Source organism: Lygodium microphyllum, chromosome 1 (assembly GCF_053477565.2).
Source record: "Lygodium microphyllum isolate KBCC chromosome 1, Lygodium_microphyllum_v1.1.10, whole genome shotgun sequence".
Lineage (NCBI taxonomy): Eukaryota > Viridiplantae > Streptophyta > Polypodiopsida > Schizaeales > Lygodiaceae > Lygodium > Lygodium microphyllum.
Window position 1 is genome coordinate 46,934,105 of NC_141135.1, and position 19,975 is coordinate 46,954,079.

The 19,975-nt window shown below is 36.8% G+C and overlaps 1 protein-coding gene across 1 annotated transcript; it reads right to left on the bottom strand.

The window, feature by feature from the left end:
* Window positions 1–8,471: 8,471 nt before the first annotated feature.
* Window positions 8,472–12,484, bottom strand: LOC148041071 (uncharacterized). The gene has a single exon (XM_087676551.1). It carries the CDS (start codon window positions 11,751–11,753, stop codon window positions 9,783–9,785), a length of 1,971 nt encoding a protein of 656 aa, XP_087532677.1. The 5' UTR covers window positions 11,754–12,484; the 3' UTR covers window positions 8,472–9,782.
* Window positions 12,485–19,975: the final 7,491 nt, after the last annotated feature.

Below are 19,975 nucleotides of genomic sequence, written 5' to 3' on the forward strand. Positions count from 1 at the left end.
TATGTATCCCTTGATTGCTATACCATAAGTTCTTAATTGGTATTTACAAACAATTACTTTCCTGACATGCACATAATACGTCTTAGGTAGGTGGGGATGATGATCAATATGAGTAGAAGCAACATAAGAAGAGCTAATCAAGAAGCACATGAAGTGATCAACTCCAATAAGAAAATACTAACATTGTCCGCACAATCAACATCATGATGTTTATGATGTCGATAATGTGAATTAGTTTTTTAGGGTCTATGTATCCCTTGATTGCTATGCAATTAGTCTTGATTGCTATTTATAATAAATTAATAAATTATATTTTGATTCACTTAACTCAGTATTTGTATTTCTTTTTCAACATCAATATGTTATAAAATCGTGATTTTTTCATTTATTAAATGACAAACATAGCTTAGCTATATAACAAAAAGCAAACAAAATCTACATGTATATAAATCATAAAGGTTGAACTTTTGTTATTTGCTGCAAAATGTGTTTCAATTCAAAAGACCACTACACTGCACTTTTGATACCCCTTGTTCTTAGAATAGGCAAGGTGTTTAAGACTTTGTGATTGTGTAATGGAGAGTGTATCTTCCTTATGTCAAAGGGAAAGGAAATAGAAACATAGATATTATACTGAAATAGTGCTTTTATAAGTTGTAATGAAAATAATTAATTTCTTAATACTAGCTTAGTGATTGAAATATACCTTAATTGAACAATCAAGTCCTTTTCAGGGTTTTCAAAATGGCATAATCCTTGATTCAAAACATGTGGAAATATCCATTCTATAGTGTCCAGAAGGTGATAGGTTTCATGATAAGAGATTATTATTTGTTTTGCAAGAATGAAAAACAGGGTCCACTTAGAGACTTGATACTTCAAGGGATAGTTTTATCTTGGGCACTAAAAATCACAAGTGATAGAATGAAATGAAATGTATGCCTCATCAATGCAAAATCATATATTGATTCTAAAATTATGTTGCTTTTAACATTTGAATATTGCAATATCCCTTTTAAAAATTCAAGGGTTTGTTTCAACATATGAGTCATATTGGATGGAATGCACATCACAAAATTCTATTGGACGAGTGGCCATAAATTTTCCAAAATTTCAAGCACATAACTAACATAGTTTTGTTTTCTTGTTCACAAAATGACACGAACTATTGACATGCACATGCTACTTTCTAGGTAGTTGGGGGTTATGCTCAATAATGAGCATGGGCATGAGATGAGCATCATAAGTAGAGCAAATCAAGAGGGACATGGAGTGATCATCATCAAGAAGAAAGTGTTTTGGGGGGGGGGGGGGGGGGGGGGGGGGGGGGGAATCACTCATAGATATATGCGATATCACATGGGTTCAACATAAGGAATTTTCCAAATACCATTTTTACACATATTTTACATGTAGAAAGGTGCCATATGAAGGGTTTTTTTACAAATTGAATAGAAATGGGGTGTATTTTATTTATGCAAAGTTCATTTATAGATTGAATAGAAAAGTGGCATATTTAATCTAAGGAAAATTCATAGATAAGACTATTTATAAACAAGCCTTGAATGCATATGATGTAGAGGGTATACATATAATGAACCCCCCAACTCCTTGAGTACATAATGAACTCTCTAATGAGCCATTTTTACTATAACATAACCAAAAACATAGAAAGTCTAGAAGAAATATGTAAACCATGGATATTGAAATTTTGGTATATGCTTCCAAAATATGTTTTTATTACAAGAATACTACACTTCTAGCACCCTTGTTCTCAAGAAAAGTAAGGGTTTTAGGCCTTTGTCATTGTATAGTGAACAATGTATCTTCCTTATGTCAAGGGTAAAGAGAATTTAAAAAAATCAAAATCAAATAATGCTTTTACAAGTTTATAATGCCTTTTTTTCTCTTTTTCTTTTAAATGTGAAACTTTATCTTCGCTTTCATAAACAAATGACCATCCCTATGGTCTCTTTCTTATCAAAACCTCTCTCTCTCTCTCTCTCTCTCTCTCTCTCTCTCTCTCTCTCTCTCTCTCTCTCTCTCTCTCTCTCTCTCTCTCTCTCTCTCTCTCTCAGAGTAGCACATCTAGACCTACTAAAATAGAGGGTGCTTGTAAACTTCCTCATCATAACTAGCACTAGAGTGGCACCCTCTCATGATAGACTATCCACATCTAGGTAGGTCATCTTCTTGAGGAGTCATTCTGGAGTGAGCCATGGTGCTATGCTAGATGAGGCCCCCTCAAGCCTTGGGATATGTACCCCATTGCCCCAATTACTTAGAGATTTGATCCGGTGTGTCCCACCACAAGAGACCCCCATCACTGAGACAATTTTCCCTCCCTATGAGCATATGTTGTAACATCCTATGAGGGAGATCTTGGGGTAGAACTTCTTATATCTTTTAGTTATTTGAGACTTCTTTTTCATCATAGGTTTTTTTTTTTTTTTTTCACTTCTAATCATAATCTAATGGTACTTTATGACAAGCCACTTAAGTTATACATTGTATTAGGTCTTATGGGCCATCTTGGCTTTTTACCATTGTTCTTGGACTTTTGTCATTCTATTGTACTTGGGCTATGTGATTAGGTCACATAGGCTATGTTGGCTTTTTGTAGACATTAATATTTCTTTCTTTCTTTCACACACACACACACACACACACACACACACACTCTCTCTCTCTCTCTCTCTCTCTCTCTCTCTCTCTCTCTCTCTCTCTCTCTCTCTCTCTCTCTCTCTCTCTCTCTCTCTCTCTCTCTCTCTCTCTCTCTCTCTCTCTCTCTCTCTCTCTCTCGTAAAAGGTAATTGTATTAACTACGAAAAAAAGTCTCTCTCTCTCTCTCTCTCTCTCTCTCTCTCTCTCTCTCTCTCTCTCTCTCTCTCTCTCGTAAAAGGTAATTGTATTAACTACAAAAAAAGGCTCTCTCTCTCTCTCTCTCTCTCTCTCTCTCTCTCTCTCTCTCTCTCTCTCTCTCTCTCTCTCTCTCTCTCTCTCTCTCTCTCTCTCTCTCTCTCTCTCTCTCTCTCAATCAATTAATCAATAATGAAACTTTTCTTTTGTTTAATATAAAAATGTGGTTTTGTGTTAATATTCACAACACAAAAAAGTGCACATGCAAAACATATACACTAATGGGCCATTCTTCCTCCATACACTAGAAGTACCCATATACATAGACTTAAACCTTGATTTTCCTTCAAATTTACTAAGCTTAGGGGAGAAGTCTATTTCTTGGGTGCATTATACACATGTAAAATGTCAAAAAATTACAAAGTTTGCTAGACATGAATCTTGAAACCAATATTGATATTCAATTGGCATTATTTGGGCTTTAAAAAATAAAGGTATACATTATTTTGATGTAAAAGAAACCTTGAATTGGTAGATTTTGGATTTGAGCTTTCTATGAAACTTATGTACATGAATATATGCCAATTTACATTATCTTAAATGGTAGGTTTATTCTTTTATAATGCACAAACATACATTAAATAGAGTGGATGCAACATCGAAAGGATGTATACGATATAGAATTTGCAATTACATTTTACCCAAGGTTTTCAAGAACACATCATACACAAGAGCTTGTTTTTTTTGCTCCTCTCAAAGCACATGTAGAACTTAGGCTTCACATGAGTGAGAGGTGTCATTGAAACCTAAGGAACTAGGGATATTTTTGAGGAGCTAGAACTTTGAAATAGCCAAATGTGGTGATTCACCGCTATCTTAATAACATTTCATATTCTATTTGTTTCTTCATCCTTGCTAGCATTAGCTCCACAAAAAGTAAATTAATCTATCATTAATTTGCACTTGTTACCATCCTTTCTCTCTCTTCCAAGTGTTCTAACTTCAATACACTCCCAACATAGGTGCTTTGTTGTCTCTTCACCTCTCCTCTAGTAGAAAAATTAGAGCAACCTTGAACCTTTATGTCAATATCACCACCAAGAGCTACATGCAAGAAGTCAATATCCAACCAATCACTAGCATGGACCAACTTCACATAGCTATCACTCTACTGAGAGGGTTGCTTAGCAAAGGAGGGATGCATGCATACAATAAGAGAGGTCCCAAGTGGCTCCCTAACCATGCAATAGGCAACTACCTCTTGGCAATTGAGGTTTAAACTAATATGACCAAGTTAATGTGAAGACCTCACAAATGTCAATGGGTTCCTTCTTAAAAGCACATCTACTCTTATAAGCATAAGTACACATTTTGAATATGAAAATAGCTACATAGGGTTCTTTCAATATTATGTGATGCACACATACAAACAAATACAAATCCCAAAATTGTATATAGTACAAGCACTTACCAATTTTATTTTCCTTTTTTACATGCATACATACACATATATGCCTATGTCACTTATTTATTCAACCGTTATTTGTTCACATTATGTTCACACTAGAGTAAGATCAAACTCTTCACCTTTTCTCATCTCATTAGAATATTTGACATGCAAAGATATATGCACCATTTGCATGTGCAAACACATATACATCTAACTTACACAATGCATGACTATTTGCTTGGCCAAACTAACTAGATATAACGTGAAATAGAACTTTTGAAGGGCCCTAATGTATATTGTTTCTCAAACTTTAGTTTTAGCTAGCAAATATGCATGTGCTTAATTTGGTTAATCCATTCAAAAAATATACCTAAGTTATTATTTGTTGTTCAATGTAAATGTTCTACTCAAAATAGGCCAAGTTGTGTATATACTAGTGACATCTAGAGGAAATACTAGAAATATTCTAGCAATGTTAAAGCTAAAATTGCTATGTTATTCTTTCGACATGGTTAGATCATTAAGTCACTCTACTTACACTATTAACTTGGTAAGCCCTTGTGGTTAGTATATCAAAATCATGCCACTTGTCATTTCTTACTTATAAATCCCTCAAATCTCTTTCATCTTTTCTCTCTCAATATTGTTTGTACAAATTTCTCTCCTAACTCACAAGTCTCTTCTTTTTTGAGAATTTTTCCCACTCTAGGCAATGAATAAGGAATCGAATGTAAAACTTCATGCTCATTTTGTAATTACTATTGTTTGTGCTATTCCTTATCTATTCATGTGTGTGTGTGTGTGTGTGTGTGTGTGTGTGTGTGTGTGTGTGTGTGCGCGCGCGCGCGCGCACACACACATGCACTAAATTCACACGATCATTTGAGAATGTCATGTTTTTATTGAAATACTTTGGAAAGCCAAAATAGAGAAAGAGCTCACTCAATATAGTCATAAATATTCCACAAAATTAGGTGTTTAACCATGTGAATGACTATCTAACATCTTTTTAGAACTCACAATGATTGCATGTGGAGGTGTACGGCATAATATTCCCTCAGCATCAAGGTACCAAGAGAGTAACTTGGTGCTTGAGAATCTATTATAGCTGCACCACCATGAAAACGTTAGTAGATATAAATCCTTACTCAATAGAATGTAAATTAATTTGAAACCCATGCCTCAATGAGTTATCATAAAGAGAACAATGAAAAAACTACAATACTTGGTAGTTGTTCTAGTACATCTATAGCATGGCTCCAAATTTGTCTTCAATTTGGAGCTGGATGAGTGCATAGTTGTCATTCTCTTAGATAGCTAGGAGAAACTTTGCAACATTGCTAATGTCAAGTCTTGCATATTGGTCAACATATCTACTTAAAGTATAATATCATGGCTAGCATAGCATCTAGCAAGCATTGATTACAAACCATGACACAATTGAGGCATTTGACAACCTACATGTCCAATTGGTGATGTGGATTTCCATTTCAACATTGCTAGTATTTTTTTGAGTGTGTCGTTTGGTTAATTTGAGTTCTTGCTTAGCACAATCCATAAGCTCATACAAGGTGAAAACTTTGATCGTCTACTATGTAACTAGAAGAGAAATTTGATGTAGATGCATCTTCTTAGACTCACATCATAGCCATTCTATCTTGATGGGAAGCAAGGTGAGATGTTTTGAACTTTTCCTAGTTGTAAACTATAAAAATTACACGGCAAAGTGAACAGAATCTGAGAAAGAGATAGAGAGTACACAAAAGATAAGATGAGAATTTTTTAAAAAATATTTAGCTCCAAACAACTAATACAAAGATGACTCTATCTACCTGTGTGCTTCCACTATGAAGCTTAGATGGCAATCTAGACAAAAGATAGCTGAAGAGCAAGGCTAGCTGGAACAACTATGATTGGGTAAAAGATAGATGATGGATGGCTGTGAAAGGGTTTAGCTTTTATAGCCCGTGAAGATGGTTAGGTCGGCCTGACCAACCTACCATATGATCCTCCACTAGTCGACCAAGGAATATTCCAAGGAATATTGCCTTTACCGTCTGGCCAGGGGCGCTATCCTTGGCCCCCCTAGGACCCCCCAGCCAAGGGCCGCTTCTGTGGCCCCTAGACCCTAAAATAGGGGCCCCTAATAACTCCCTTTCCCCGCAACTCGATGCAATGTGCCTCAAGTTGCTACCAGCTTTTAACTACTCCATCTAACCCAAAAATTTGACCCATAGTGGTCCCATTTTTGCCATCCGATCATATAGACCTCATCTAACATACAAGTCAGGACTCAACCAATATCTGGGCTCACATATGGCTTCTCCTCATAATGGGAACCTTACAACTTTGAGCACCATGGGTCATTAGTGGCACCTTATGAGGGTGGGACATTGAGCATATCTAACATAAACAAATTAACGATTTTAATATATTCTTTGATTATTAGGATAGGAGCACAACATTAAGAGCCCTCCAACAACAAGATATCCCCAAACCATGCAAACGGGAAGAAGGAAGAGTACTAAGACCCCCGCTTGGCAAGATGCCTTCGAAGAATAGCCCTCATCTCCTTTCCAAATTTTTTGGTTCCGTGGAGAGTTGCTATCATCACATCCTTCACACAAGAGTGGTTCATCCCACCATCACATGCAACTTGACCCACTTCATTAGCTATCATCTTTGGATACTGAAAGTAGACATGGTATACTAAATAACCATAGGAAAGGCAAACATCATGTGTAAATTTGGTAATTTATGTCATCGATGTTCAAATGCACATATTTCTATGCTTATAACCATATGTTTGGAGTTGAACCCCTTTCTATGCACATTACTTTCTCAACTTTTTATGGCAAATATAAGTGTCCACACACATTGTGGAGACATTAAATTTTCTAGACTGTGAGAATTTCGTCATTTAAAGTCAAAATACATCCACTAATTTTCATAACATAACTAAGAAAAAAATTTAGACTATTATTTTAAATAGCATACACTTCACAAGCTATTATATTTGCATCAATGTATGGAATTTTAGATAGACATGGATTTTATATTATAACCATTTATATGAATATTGCTTCTAAACTTTCCCTATATTATTATAAGGCTTTAATTTACATGTGGCATAGCTAGATTGGAGAGAGAGAGAGAGAGAGAGAGAGAGAGAGAGAGAGAGAGAGAGAGACCTCAAGTTACTTAAATTCATACATTTGTGTTCACCACTTTTTGCTTAGATATCAAATCATAGAAATCAACTCACAAAATTCACACATTTCTGCTAGCCATTTTTTGGTTTATATATCATAGAAATGATTCAAGAAAATGACTAGAAAATGCATATATGGAATACGAGAATGAATAATCATGTAGCCATTACAACTATCTATCAGTAGTTTACTTTGGGAAATTAGAGTGTAATATCAAGTCTACAATAATTCCAAAATCTGTTACATACTAAGAAACTCAAGTAAATTACTCATGAATATATGTGTACATCACGTAGATTCAAAATAAAATATTTCTAAAATATCATTTTTATATATTTTTTTACAAACAAAAGGGTGTAATATAATGGAATTATTTACAAATTGAATAGAAAAAAGTTATGTTTTATTCAAAAAAAAATCACAAATAAAAATATTTATAAATAGACCTTGAACGCATGTGATGTAGGGGATATACATATAGTAACTTCCTCGAGCTAAGAAAGATATTTCACCTTTACATATGATAAGAGATAGAGTGAGCAAGGAGGTGAGACAAACACACACATGCATGCACATGCACCCATGTCTGTATACATGGGCACATGTGCACACGTGTGTAGGCGCAAAGCACCTAGGCATCCAAAAGGATAATATGTGAAGCACATCTTGTATGCACCATTAAAAATATGATAAGAAGCTTGCATTTTGAGAACACGCATATCTAACGAGACTTTTGCCAACTCTTGTTGTGTGAAACATGGCTAAGTGTTTATAACATTAGTATAAAGCTTGATACTAAACATAGCATCTAGTTTCTTTTGAAAGAAACCAAAATTTGTATTAATCTATAAGAAACCATATATTGCCTTTTCAATTCTTTCTATAAGGACTTAGGTAAAAGAAGTGGTTTTCTATTGCATTCATGATGAAATCCTTACATATACCAATTAGAACCCACTACCTACATCTATCTTGTAGCCATTCTATCAAAAGATGTCACATTTTATGACTTTAAGTTGTTTATAGATTTGGATGACCACGAGAATGATTGCAAAGGCATTTTACAACAATCTTAGCTCCAAGAAGTTCTCAACTTGTTATTTTTGTAAGTTGTGGCTTCCAGCTGTTGAGAGTTTAACTTACATGAACATTATGATATTTTAAACAAGGGTAAAGTTTGGGAAAGAAGCAAACATGATAATGATAGATTTGGCATGGCCTTAGCACATCGAATAATCACTTGCACCAACCCCCTTGACATCCTCGTGACATGTACTTAATTTCCCATCTTTTTCATACAACAATATAAAGAGATACTTCTAAGGGTCTCGATCCCCTTTTGGGTTGAGAAAGCATGATAAACCATCTTCCTTCCCCATGACCTTTACCTAAAGTCTCCATCCTATGTGCATTGCAAAACAAGAAACAATGAAGAAAGAGAATAAATACTTCCAAGGTTGTCAATCCCCTTTTCATTTGAACAAGCATGACAAACCATCTTACTTCCTCATGACCTTTACCTTGAAGTACTCTCAATCCCATGTCCATTCTAAAGCAAGAAACAATGAAGAAAGTGAGCCTAGAACTTCAAAGTTAACTTTTGTGTAGTACAACGACACAAATGGATGTAAGGTCAAAAAAGCAACTTGCTAACGTTGGGTGTGAACTTGTGTGTAGCATCTGAAGTACAACAAATATATAGACTAAGTGGTGATGGATGCGACTTGTGAAGCACTAGAGCTCCAAAGCTATACATTAGCCTCTGATCCAACCTGGTGCTGGATATGATTTTAACAGTATGATACAACAGTGAAGGAATCTGCTCTCGATCCATCTTCACATCTTCAGCACCAACGTTGAGAAGATCTATGTGGTGATTCCTTCTTGGGGTTTTTTACTTGTGTGGGAAGGAAAGAATTATCCTTTTCATAAGAGATTTAACACATTAAGGACCTAACCAAGAATCAAAAAGGTTGTGTGACTACAGGCAAAACCCACACCAAAAGACAAGAAAAAGATCAAAGAATGAATGGTGTTGTTGCAATGGAGCTCCACTGATGGATATGGTGAGACTGATCTGATCAAGGAGGTGGTTGGCCACCATGCATCATTGACCATTCCCTGCGTCTCTCCAAAGACCCCCACCAAAAGGTTGTGTGACTACAGGCAAAACCCACACCAAAAGACAAGAAAAAGATCAAAGAAATGAATGATGTTGTTGCAATGGAGCTCCACTGATGGATATGGTGAGACTGATCTGATCAAGGAGGTGGTTGACCACCATGCATCATTGACCATTCCCTGCGTCTCTCCAAAGACTCCCTTTTTTGTTTCAGCAGTTGCTCATTGAACTTGGCAATAAAATCATCTGCCCTCTTCTTCAAGCTATGGGTATTGATAGGGCTAGCCTGATCGTCACCATCATTGCTTGCATCTTCTGATGGTGCAGAAGCGGTGACGTTGTGCTGGGAAGCATTTCTTGGTCTGACAATGTCGATCGGTTGGGAGCCCGCCACACGCCATGGCACCAAGCTTTGAGCCTCCGTGGCCTCGATGAGAGGCTGCGATGCAGTTGGTCTAATGTTGTGTACTGATGAAGCAGATGACGATGCGGCTGATAATGATGATGATGGGTGCAGGTCATGTTGATGAGGACGATTAAATCCTGCCACAAATATGCTATCTGGGGAGGGTAGGGGATCCAGATCATACAGCCACTCAGGCCCATAGTCAGCACCAAAATCATATGATACGCTTGTCCCACGTTGTCTCCGACTCCGTATCGTTGATGAAGAAGGATTAGAGCTTTGAGGCCTAGAAGAAGATGGCGATGATGATGATGATGATGATGATGCCACTTTATGTAAATTGTCATCACTTCTGCTGTGCTTCTTACTAGATAGCAGCACATGCTGATGATGCTTGTTTACAGATATATTGGCATTGGTATTATGATGGGACGAAGCTACCTTGGTGACTGGATTAGGGCCTAGCTTCTGATCTTTGACTACATTGTAGTGTGATGAAGCTGCCTTGTCATAATTAGTGACTGGCGGATTAGGGCCTAACCTCTGATCTTTGACTGAATTATGATGTGATGATGCTACCTTCTCATGGTGGTTAGTGACTGGATTAGGGCCTAACTTCTGAGCTTGGACTGAATTACCACCTCCCGAGGCCACATTGGTCTTGCTGCCAGAATGAGCTCGGACCGGTTGATTAATGGTGACCGTGGAGGCAGCAGCTGCCTGATTGGCGAAGGCTGAAGATCGATGGTGCAGGGAGCCTGCTGCATTGCTGTACAAGATATTGCTGTGTTGTGGCTTCAATGGGGAAACAAAAGAGCCCTCCAAGCTCCTCTGCTTCTGGATGGTTCTTCTAGGGGCATCCTCTCTCTTCAGAGCATTAATCCTGTCTGCACTAGTACCTGCTCTCATGTTCTTCCTCCATAATTCATCCATTGAAGGAGCAGAGACCTCTGGTTGAACATAAGGTTCCCTGATCTCCATGGCCTCAAACTTCTGGAACCTTCTCAAGGAAGAAGATGCAGCAGATGATGCAGAGGACTGAGGCGAATCAGCTTCCTTGATCTCCATACTGGCCTCAATCTCCCCTCCATAGCCTGCATCTTGATGACCCCCTCCCGATGATGAATCAACAATCTCTGCCTCTGTGGCCTTCATCTTCAATTCCCTCCACGCTCTACCCTTGTCATCATGAATAGCATCATCATCATTACTTGCTAATATCCCTTTGCCTTTCTCGATATTGCTCCGAACGACCGGATCCCCATTCGCAGGCATATCCAATATTTTTCGCGATCTGATCGAATTTCTCCCCCACTTGCCTTGCACTGCGTCTGTCTTTGCACCTTCTTTACGATCATGATCATCAGATTTGTGAGAGCCATTATTAGAGGTGGAGAAGATACCTGCAGATATCGCGGAGGTCATGACGAGGAATCGGAGGACGCCCGCCAGCCTCTGCAGCAGAGAGATGCCAACGGGTCTGAGGAGGGGAGCCCAGAGGACCACGGCTAGAGGGAGGACCAGCATTACTACCAGGATGAGAGACAGGCCTGCAAGCACCATCTGCTTCCGCCTCCTGGGATTGTTATAGTTATCTGCATCAGAGGCATAGTAATCGCCTTGAGTCGATGAAGAAGGAGACGGCTGATCGCCGTACTGGTTGTACTCCTCGTCTTCGGGAAGATCAGCGAGGGGATAATCCATCTCTTCAGGGCCGAATTGGACGTCCAGGTGATGCAGATGCAATCGGAAGAGGCAGCTTCTGTGTCGACCGATAAGACAAATGAGTCAAGCTTGAAGCTTTTCTTTGATGATTAAACTAGAAATCAATAGACGGAAGCTTCGTTCTCTGATGATGCTTGGTCCAGCTTTTGTCCGATGATCAACTAGAAGCAGATTACAGCATCAGAGAGAGAGAGAGAGAGAGAGAGAGAGAATCAGACCATCAGAGAAGGAAGCTTTTCTCTGATGATCAACTGGAAATAGATTAAAGCTTCTTTCTCTGATGATCACGGGAAGTGGGTGAGAGCTCCAAGCTCTTTTTGATGAGAACAGTGATAGATAAGTTTGGGCTCGAGCTAGCTTTCAGCGGCGAACAGTACTGATAGACAAGATAGAGCAATTGGAAGCTTGAATCTATCTCTGATGATGGCTGATCTGGTACGACGTCGACGGGCGCCTGGTAGGAAGAAGCGTGGGAGAGAAGCAACAGGTAGGGGTAGAATGGGGGCCGATACCTACAGCTGTGACGATCCTGTGCAGGAGCCTGGAGGTATATATGTATATATGTACAGATTGGACCAGAGGGAGAGAGAGGAGGGCTGATAGATCTATTCTGTGTATTAATGGTGTGTGTGATCTGTTTGAGGGGGCAAGGCGAGAAGGGTGATCTGATTATAAAGCCGGACAGGAGCGCGTCAAAAGCACAGCGTACGGCGCAAGAGTTGGCAAGCGGAAGGAAGACAAGACTCAAGAGGATTGCTCCCTCATCCATAAAGTAATCATCAATGCGTAAATAAACATAATAAATTATAGCAATGATTCTGATTATGATAATAATCATATCTAGATTACATATAAATAATAAGCATTACCATAATAAAAGCGAAGGACAATAATTAGACCAATGGCTTTATCTGTGAAAAGAGCTGTTGGGTAGGCCCATTGTCCCAGTTCCGCCCATCACATGACTTCTGTTGACCCCTTTTATTTTCTATTTTTTGAATTTCATTTACTTGAAAAAGTTTTGGCTGCTCCCACACATGCCACATTCTTTTCTATGATTGTAAGTATTTTATCCAACATATATTTGTTTCACATTTTGAAAAAATTGTCCCATTTCTTGATCAGACCATATCAAAATCAAGGGTTAGTCCTCTCTCAGCAAAATCCTAAATGGCTTCAACCTTGAAGTTGTGACACTAATCGCGAATCCACAACTAGGGTAAGGGAGCCACCTCTCTTACACAGGCATCATTCGTACTGCACAAGAGGAAAGCCTCAACAATATTTTCTCGAGGAGAGCAATTAAGCTGGACATGTTGTAGTATAATTCTAAGGATCTACAATCAACCATAGCTTAATATGGAATGTGCTCACAAAATTTTTCTCCTAGTAAGAGAGCTCACTATAATAGAGTGACATGTTAGGGCAGATAGGAGCACAAATGAAAAAGCTTCTTTAATCAATCAACTTTAAATAAGGTGACATGCCAGGGCTAGTAGGATCACAAGTGAAAAACGTCCTTCTTTCATCAATCAACTTTCAAATTCCTATACGAAAAGCTCCCAATACAAACAAAAGACAACTATACCAAATGAAAGGTCTAAATGTACATGCTGAACTAGATCAATTCAACCAGCTTAGTGTTTATTTATAGTAATCAATAAACTTTGTATAAAGACATGGAAAATTTGCACAAGTTCTAGATCCTTGTTGTCCTAACTATCCAACTTTTTTAATAGTTTCCACCAACTTTCTTCTAAATCGTAACGATAATGTCATCGAACAAGCTTTCATCAACTCAAAATGAACTAGATGTGTCTAGACATGACCTAGCTATTATTACTAGCCCTTATTTGCTCACACATTTTCAACTTTACCATCTTGTGTGAAGGAGACCTAAGTGTGTGTTGTACTTAGGCAAAATCTTTGTGGGCATCAATAGATGCTTAGTGTGGACTCTCAAGTAAGCTTATAGTTAGATCCTTGTCCAAAACTTGAAATATGGGCTTGACAATATAAGTCCATAAGGAAACATATACCAAGGTCATTCCAACATACTCTAGTGTTGCCTTCACATCTTCAAATAATGTGTTTTACTCTAACATCTAGTGTTAGTACTTTCACCAAGGTTGAAAATAGTATGTTCTGTTTTCAAACTCCCAACAACAATAGTGCAAACACTCAAATGTGACATGTATGCTTGATTAGTACAAGCATGGATTATGACAAACCTTTGATGTCCCATTGACAAACATATCTTTTGACTTGCTAAACACTAATTGACAAATGTGTGCAATATAATTTGATGAGTTTCTATACACTAAGTCTAAATTGAATCTCACCTCAATATTTTTAATTACAAAATTCAAACTTGGAACTATGAGGATACAATAATTTAGAAGAATCAAAGTGCATTAAGCAACCATTTAACCTCGATTGTTGCTTTTACAAGTCACACATAATTAAATCTTAAAATTAAATGCATCGATTTTTATGAAGTGAATTCAAAAGGTAAGGACCAACTAGCACAATTTCCCATAAGAACACAAATATGTGCCAATTCCTTATTAAGATAGAAATTTTCTCAAGGGCATGCGTCACTCAAAAAACTATTTTAAGGTTTTGCATATCAAGAGTTTGATGCTTTGCAAGGTGTCATCTATGTTGATAAAGGTTGATAATCTATATTTTTGGTTCTAACTTTCAATGCTCTTATTATTGGTGGGATACTTACTCTAATGATCAATAATTAAGCCCCGAGTCGATGTCATACCTTCTTCACCTATGGAGGGGCTGTTTGGGAGACACAATTGTATGGTGAGTCCCCAACAAATTAAACTATGTAAAAGCCTCTTTTGGAACAATCCAAATTGGTGCTTTGTAGGTGGATCTGGTTCTTTGGTAGACTCCCTCTATGAGGTGATATTTAATGAGGCATAGCCTCAACTTAGTGCGGGTTAATATATTGAATAAACAATTCTACCCTTTACAACATTGCAATTGGCCCTAGGAGCATTGTTTTGGAGCTGAAACATGAATACTTACATTAAGAAGGATTACATCACACCAATAAATCTAATAACAATTACTTCATGTGTTAAATGTGAGATTATGAGCTTCATGAGATCTCACTTTGGGAACATTGATTTCATAATGTGAATTTTGTAGAGTAAAGAGACAATGATTTCTGATAAGCTTATCAATGTTCACTAAACAATCAATTCAATCTTGATTATTACATCTAAACCTTGTGCAAATTAGAATCTTAACTCCAAAAACATAAATTATGAAACGAAAAATGGTAAGCAACTATTACATGAAAGTTTATACAAAATATTACTATATGTTTGGACAAATGAAATACAAGGATCACTTGGACAACTCTTTTTGATTGCTCACATGTCAAAGCTTTGATGTTTTGCACATTGTCCACCTATATTACAACAGGTTAACAATCATCAATGATGTCATTGTGGGTGGGCTACTTACACAAATGGTCAATGATCAAGACAATATTTATTAATGCTTTCACCTATGAAGACATCATTTGTGATATATAATTGTCAAATGAGTCTTTAACATATTAAACCATGTTAAGGCTTTATTTACCAATCCAAATGGATGCTTGAATATTGGTCCAAGTGTGGAGTATAGTTGGGTGAGAGAGAGAAAGAGAAATGGAGCACAAAGAATACTTAATATAGTCATTCACAATGATGATAAATCAATGCACTCATCGAAAATGAATCAATAATGATCACAATCATGTGCTTGAATGCACAACCTTCAAGTAGAGAAAGCTAGAACTAACTATACTAAGTGTTGTAAGAAACCCATAGGGAATTCACTATATGTATATCCTCTATATCACGTGCGCTTTCTAAATATCCTTATCTATGATTTTTTCCTTAATAAAACATAGCCCTTTTCTATTCAATCTGTAAAGTAATCCATTTATATGGGACCCTTCTGTATGTAAAAAATGTGTAAATTTGGTATTTAAAAAATCCCTTATGTTGAACCGACATGATACATACATATATGTATGACTGACCTCCCCGAGAAGAAACCTTGGTTTGGACTAGGTGTAGTCTTGCCAAGTGCGACTCAAAAATTGTACATGTACCATGTGTGATCAACATAAGGGTCATTTTATTTAATATAATATGAATAAATTCACATGAGTACATTTACAAAAAGAAAAAATTATTGTTAAGAAAACTCTAATTTTCTTAAGGAAAATAGATCATTTAGTTTTCTTACAATATGTTAGTAAAGTGAGTTCTCTAATACAATTTGACTACATGCGATATGGATAGTCTCTTATAGTTGAACCCCCAAACCGTGCACTAAGTGTCTTGTTATTCTTAAGTGATAACTAGTGTGTCTAGGAAATTTCCTGTACCAAGGGACAAAGGGCATCCATGGGTAGCAAATGAGATGGCAACAAACAACCATACATGGTATGAGCTAATATATCTAGGAAGGTATATGAAAACTAAGAAATATATACAAGGAATCGAGAGTGAAAAATCAATCACAAAAGATATTAAACTCTTGGGACTTTGGCTTAGGAAGAGCCTCCATAAACAAATTATCTTCAATGGGTATATAAGACTATTCAATATCTCCCCCTGACATGTGCTCACAAACATTATGCTAATGCACTTTATTATGCTTTGTGTTGGTATGAAACATTATCTTGTGAAATGGCCAAAGTGTTGTGATTGCTAATGTAACTAATTGCTAGAGCTATCTAGTGAATATGAAGATATGCAAGTAGCTTGTGGAGCCAAACTTGCTCCACTAAAGTCATAAAAACTACTCTTTGGTCAACTTCAAAACTAGATGTAGCACTCATGGTCTTCTTCTTACTAAATAATTTTGAAGTTTTTATGACACCCAACATGAAACAATTTCCACTATGAAAGACATAAGTGTTTTAGCAACCAACCAATCGCTATAACTGTAAACTCATGCATAGTGAGTAAAGCATTAGTCTTATAGAACATGCCTAAACCTTAGGTGACTTTACTCACTATTCGTAGACCTATGCATAATGAATAAATTATTAGTTTTATAGAGAATACCTACATCTTAGGTGACATTTAAGATATCTAAAGACATGTATCACAATGTACTTGAGAACCTACCTCTAATGGAGAAAAGATTTGAGCATAAACTTGCACAACTACGATGCTACATACTAAACGTCTAACATAGTCCCGGGGAGGTCAATCATAAGTACATGTGTGTATCACATGGGTTCAACATAAGGGATTATTAAAATACCAAATTTACACATTTTTTACGTACATAAGGATCCCATATAAATGGACTACTTACAAATTGAATAGAAAAGGGTTATGCTTTATTAAGGAAAAATTCACCAAAAATGATATTTATAAATAGGCCTTAAACGCATGTAATATAGAGAGTATACATATAGTGAATTCCGTGGGGATATAGTGTAGCATAAATAGATGAATATTTAGCAACCCATTAATAAAGACTAGGTGCTCCGCACCTAGAGGCACTTCGCACCTAGTCTCCTCCCAGTGCTTCGTGTCAAGGCTAGTGCTACATGCTAGCTTACATTTAGCGCTTTTCACATCAAACTTTGAAGTGCCACTATTACTATTGGTTAACACATTTCATGTCTTGATGCATGTCTTATGTAGCAATATGATTCATGGCTAGTTGAGTCCCTAAAAAACAAACCATTAGAGATCCAAAAACCATTGTGAATCACTTGTATTATTAATAGTTAATGTATTGCACTTCCATATGTGGATTAATGTGCACTTGTATTATACCAAAGATCGTGGCTAAAGGTTTTGATAACATAGGATGATTGAGTGGCTTGATGGTCATCAACACTTTGTATAAATCATGATCTCTTCTTCAATATGCTTATTTGAGAACTTCGATGTTATTGAGCCTTTTATTAGAATTCATGCACCTCATTCATGTGAGGAAGTTCGAGGTAGAAGGCTGTGGTGTCATCAGATTGAGAAGTTGATAGCTAGATCCATGTGTGGATTAATGTGCATACCAAGGTTGCCACATTGAGACTCATGGTAGAGGTTGGGAGGAATCTATGGGCAGTAGAGGACAAAGGGGAACCTTTGAAAGTAGACGGTTCAATGTGCAAAGCCTTCAACTACTACAGATGCAAGCAAAATAACCCTTTGAATTGCTTATCAAGCCCTTCATATTTTAGCCATACACACACATATAGCAAGCGCCTTGTGAGTTAAGCTTTGGGGACTCACTTCCCCCATGCTCTTAATTAAGGGATAATCAAAGCAAGTTCTTTTCGATGTGAGATGCAACTTTGTGAAGCTGACATAGGTGAAAGATGTAGTTTGCCTCATTTTTAGAAGAGAGTTACATAATGTTGGGTGACCTTTAGTTGAAGATCATTGCTTATTACTATTACTTTTAAGTACTCATTTCTTGTTGGATTGGCAACTTTGATTTTCTTGAGCTTTAGAAATTTGGAAAGAAGAGGAAGAGGTGGACATTGATCTATTTAAGATTTAGGTGACAATGGTGTTAACATATGTTTAAAGAGGCCTTTCATTGAGTAGCCATAATATCGAGATAATATCACACACACACACACACACACACATAATATATTTTATAATATATCACACACATATATGTGTAATATTATACAATAATTAATATTAGATATACATATGATAATACACAATATTAGATTAACTGAATCAGAGTAGAGAGAGATTCATTTTTCCAATTGAAAAATCAATCCATCAATCTATGTTGAGCTAAAAGCACCGATGGTGAAATCACATTGATTTTTTTTAAAAAAAAGAGCCTACGTTGGATTATATTGGTCTTTGAATGCAAGAAAACACCATATTAGAGAATTTTGAAATTTTCAAGTCCCAATTTTAAATAAGTGATAAATATATTGACCACGTGGCTAAATCTTGATCCATATTTGAAAGTGGGATTTGGGAAGGTAGCCTATATAGTATTTAGGGTAGACTCCACCTTTAAGTAAGACAACAAGATTTGACCGTGTGGTCAAATAATAAAGGCATTGGGGGTCCCTAAATTGGATAGAAATTCCCAAAATCCCTAATATAGTGTTAGAATGAAAATTTTATTTTTCACACACACACACACACACACACATGTGCAGAAGCCGAAGGTACATATCAAGGATATATATATTAAAAAATTTTAAAGTCCATGTTTGAGGGGGTTTAATGTTTTAAAAAAATCAAATCCAACAATGAAGGTGAGAGGGGAGCATGAAGTTAATATTTTTCCAAAAAGTTTAAATCTTTAGGGAGGGGGTTAATTTTTTTAAAAAATTAGATTTAGGGAGATATGTTTTAAAAAATATTTGAAAAAGAGAAAACATGCACATCTTTTTAAAGAATACACACATTTTAAATGCACAATGTAGGGGGGTGGTGTTATTTGTTTTTAAACATATTTTTTAAAAGAAAAACTCGTACGTAAAGTGTGTTGAGGCTAGGGGGGAGCCATGGGGTTGGTGTTATTTGTTTTTAGAATTTTTCAAAAGCAAGATACATGGACCAAGTGCATCGGTAGAGGTGCAAGGTAGAGAGGGTTTAATATGTTTTTTAAAAATTATTAGTTCATGCTGCTTCATGTGTGAGCGATTGTGCTTGGTGGATTATTACGAGGGTGGGAGGGTCTTTTTTTTTTTAAAGTTACATTCTTGCATAGTGTGTCAAGTGAGTGGCCTTGGCGGCAGGGGGGGGGGGGTCAAAGTTTTTTCTAAGAATAAAACCCATGCTTCACGCATATCAGGCTGACTGAGATGTTAAATTCAAAAAGAAATCCCCACCCCTACATTGAGTGTGTTATAAAATCCGAGATACACACTCGACTTTCTTACATACATAAAAATATATATGGCGAATATTATGTTGGCACAGAGGGAGAATAGATGAGAGAAAAGAAAGATGTAGAGAGAGAGCTAGAGAAATTGGCAACACACTAGGGACTGGAAGATGGGCCAGTCCCCCTCCTTATGGAGTTATATTATTGACAAGGAGCAAGCTCCTCCGTTACACATAAGCCAATTCTTACTTATAGATCTTGGAAACAAGATCACGTTTCCTTACACAGTATACAACCGTCTAACACTTGCACAACTTGGAAGTTGGCACCTTTTGATCCTTCTTGAGTCT

Bases quoted from the DNA above. Each gene is read 5' to 3' on its own strand.
- LOC148041071 (XM_087676551.1), bottom strand. From the start codon at position 11,753: ATGGATTATCCCCTCGCTGATCTTCCCGAAGACGAGGAGTACAACCAG.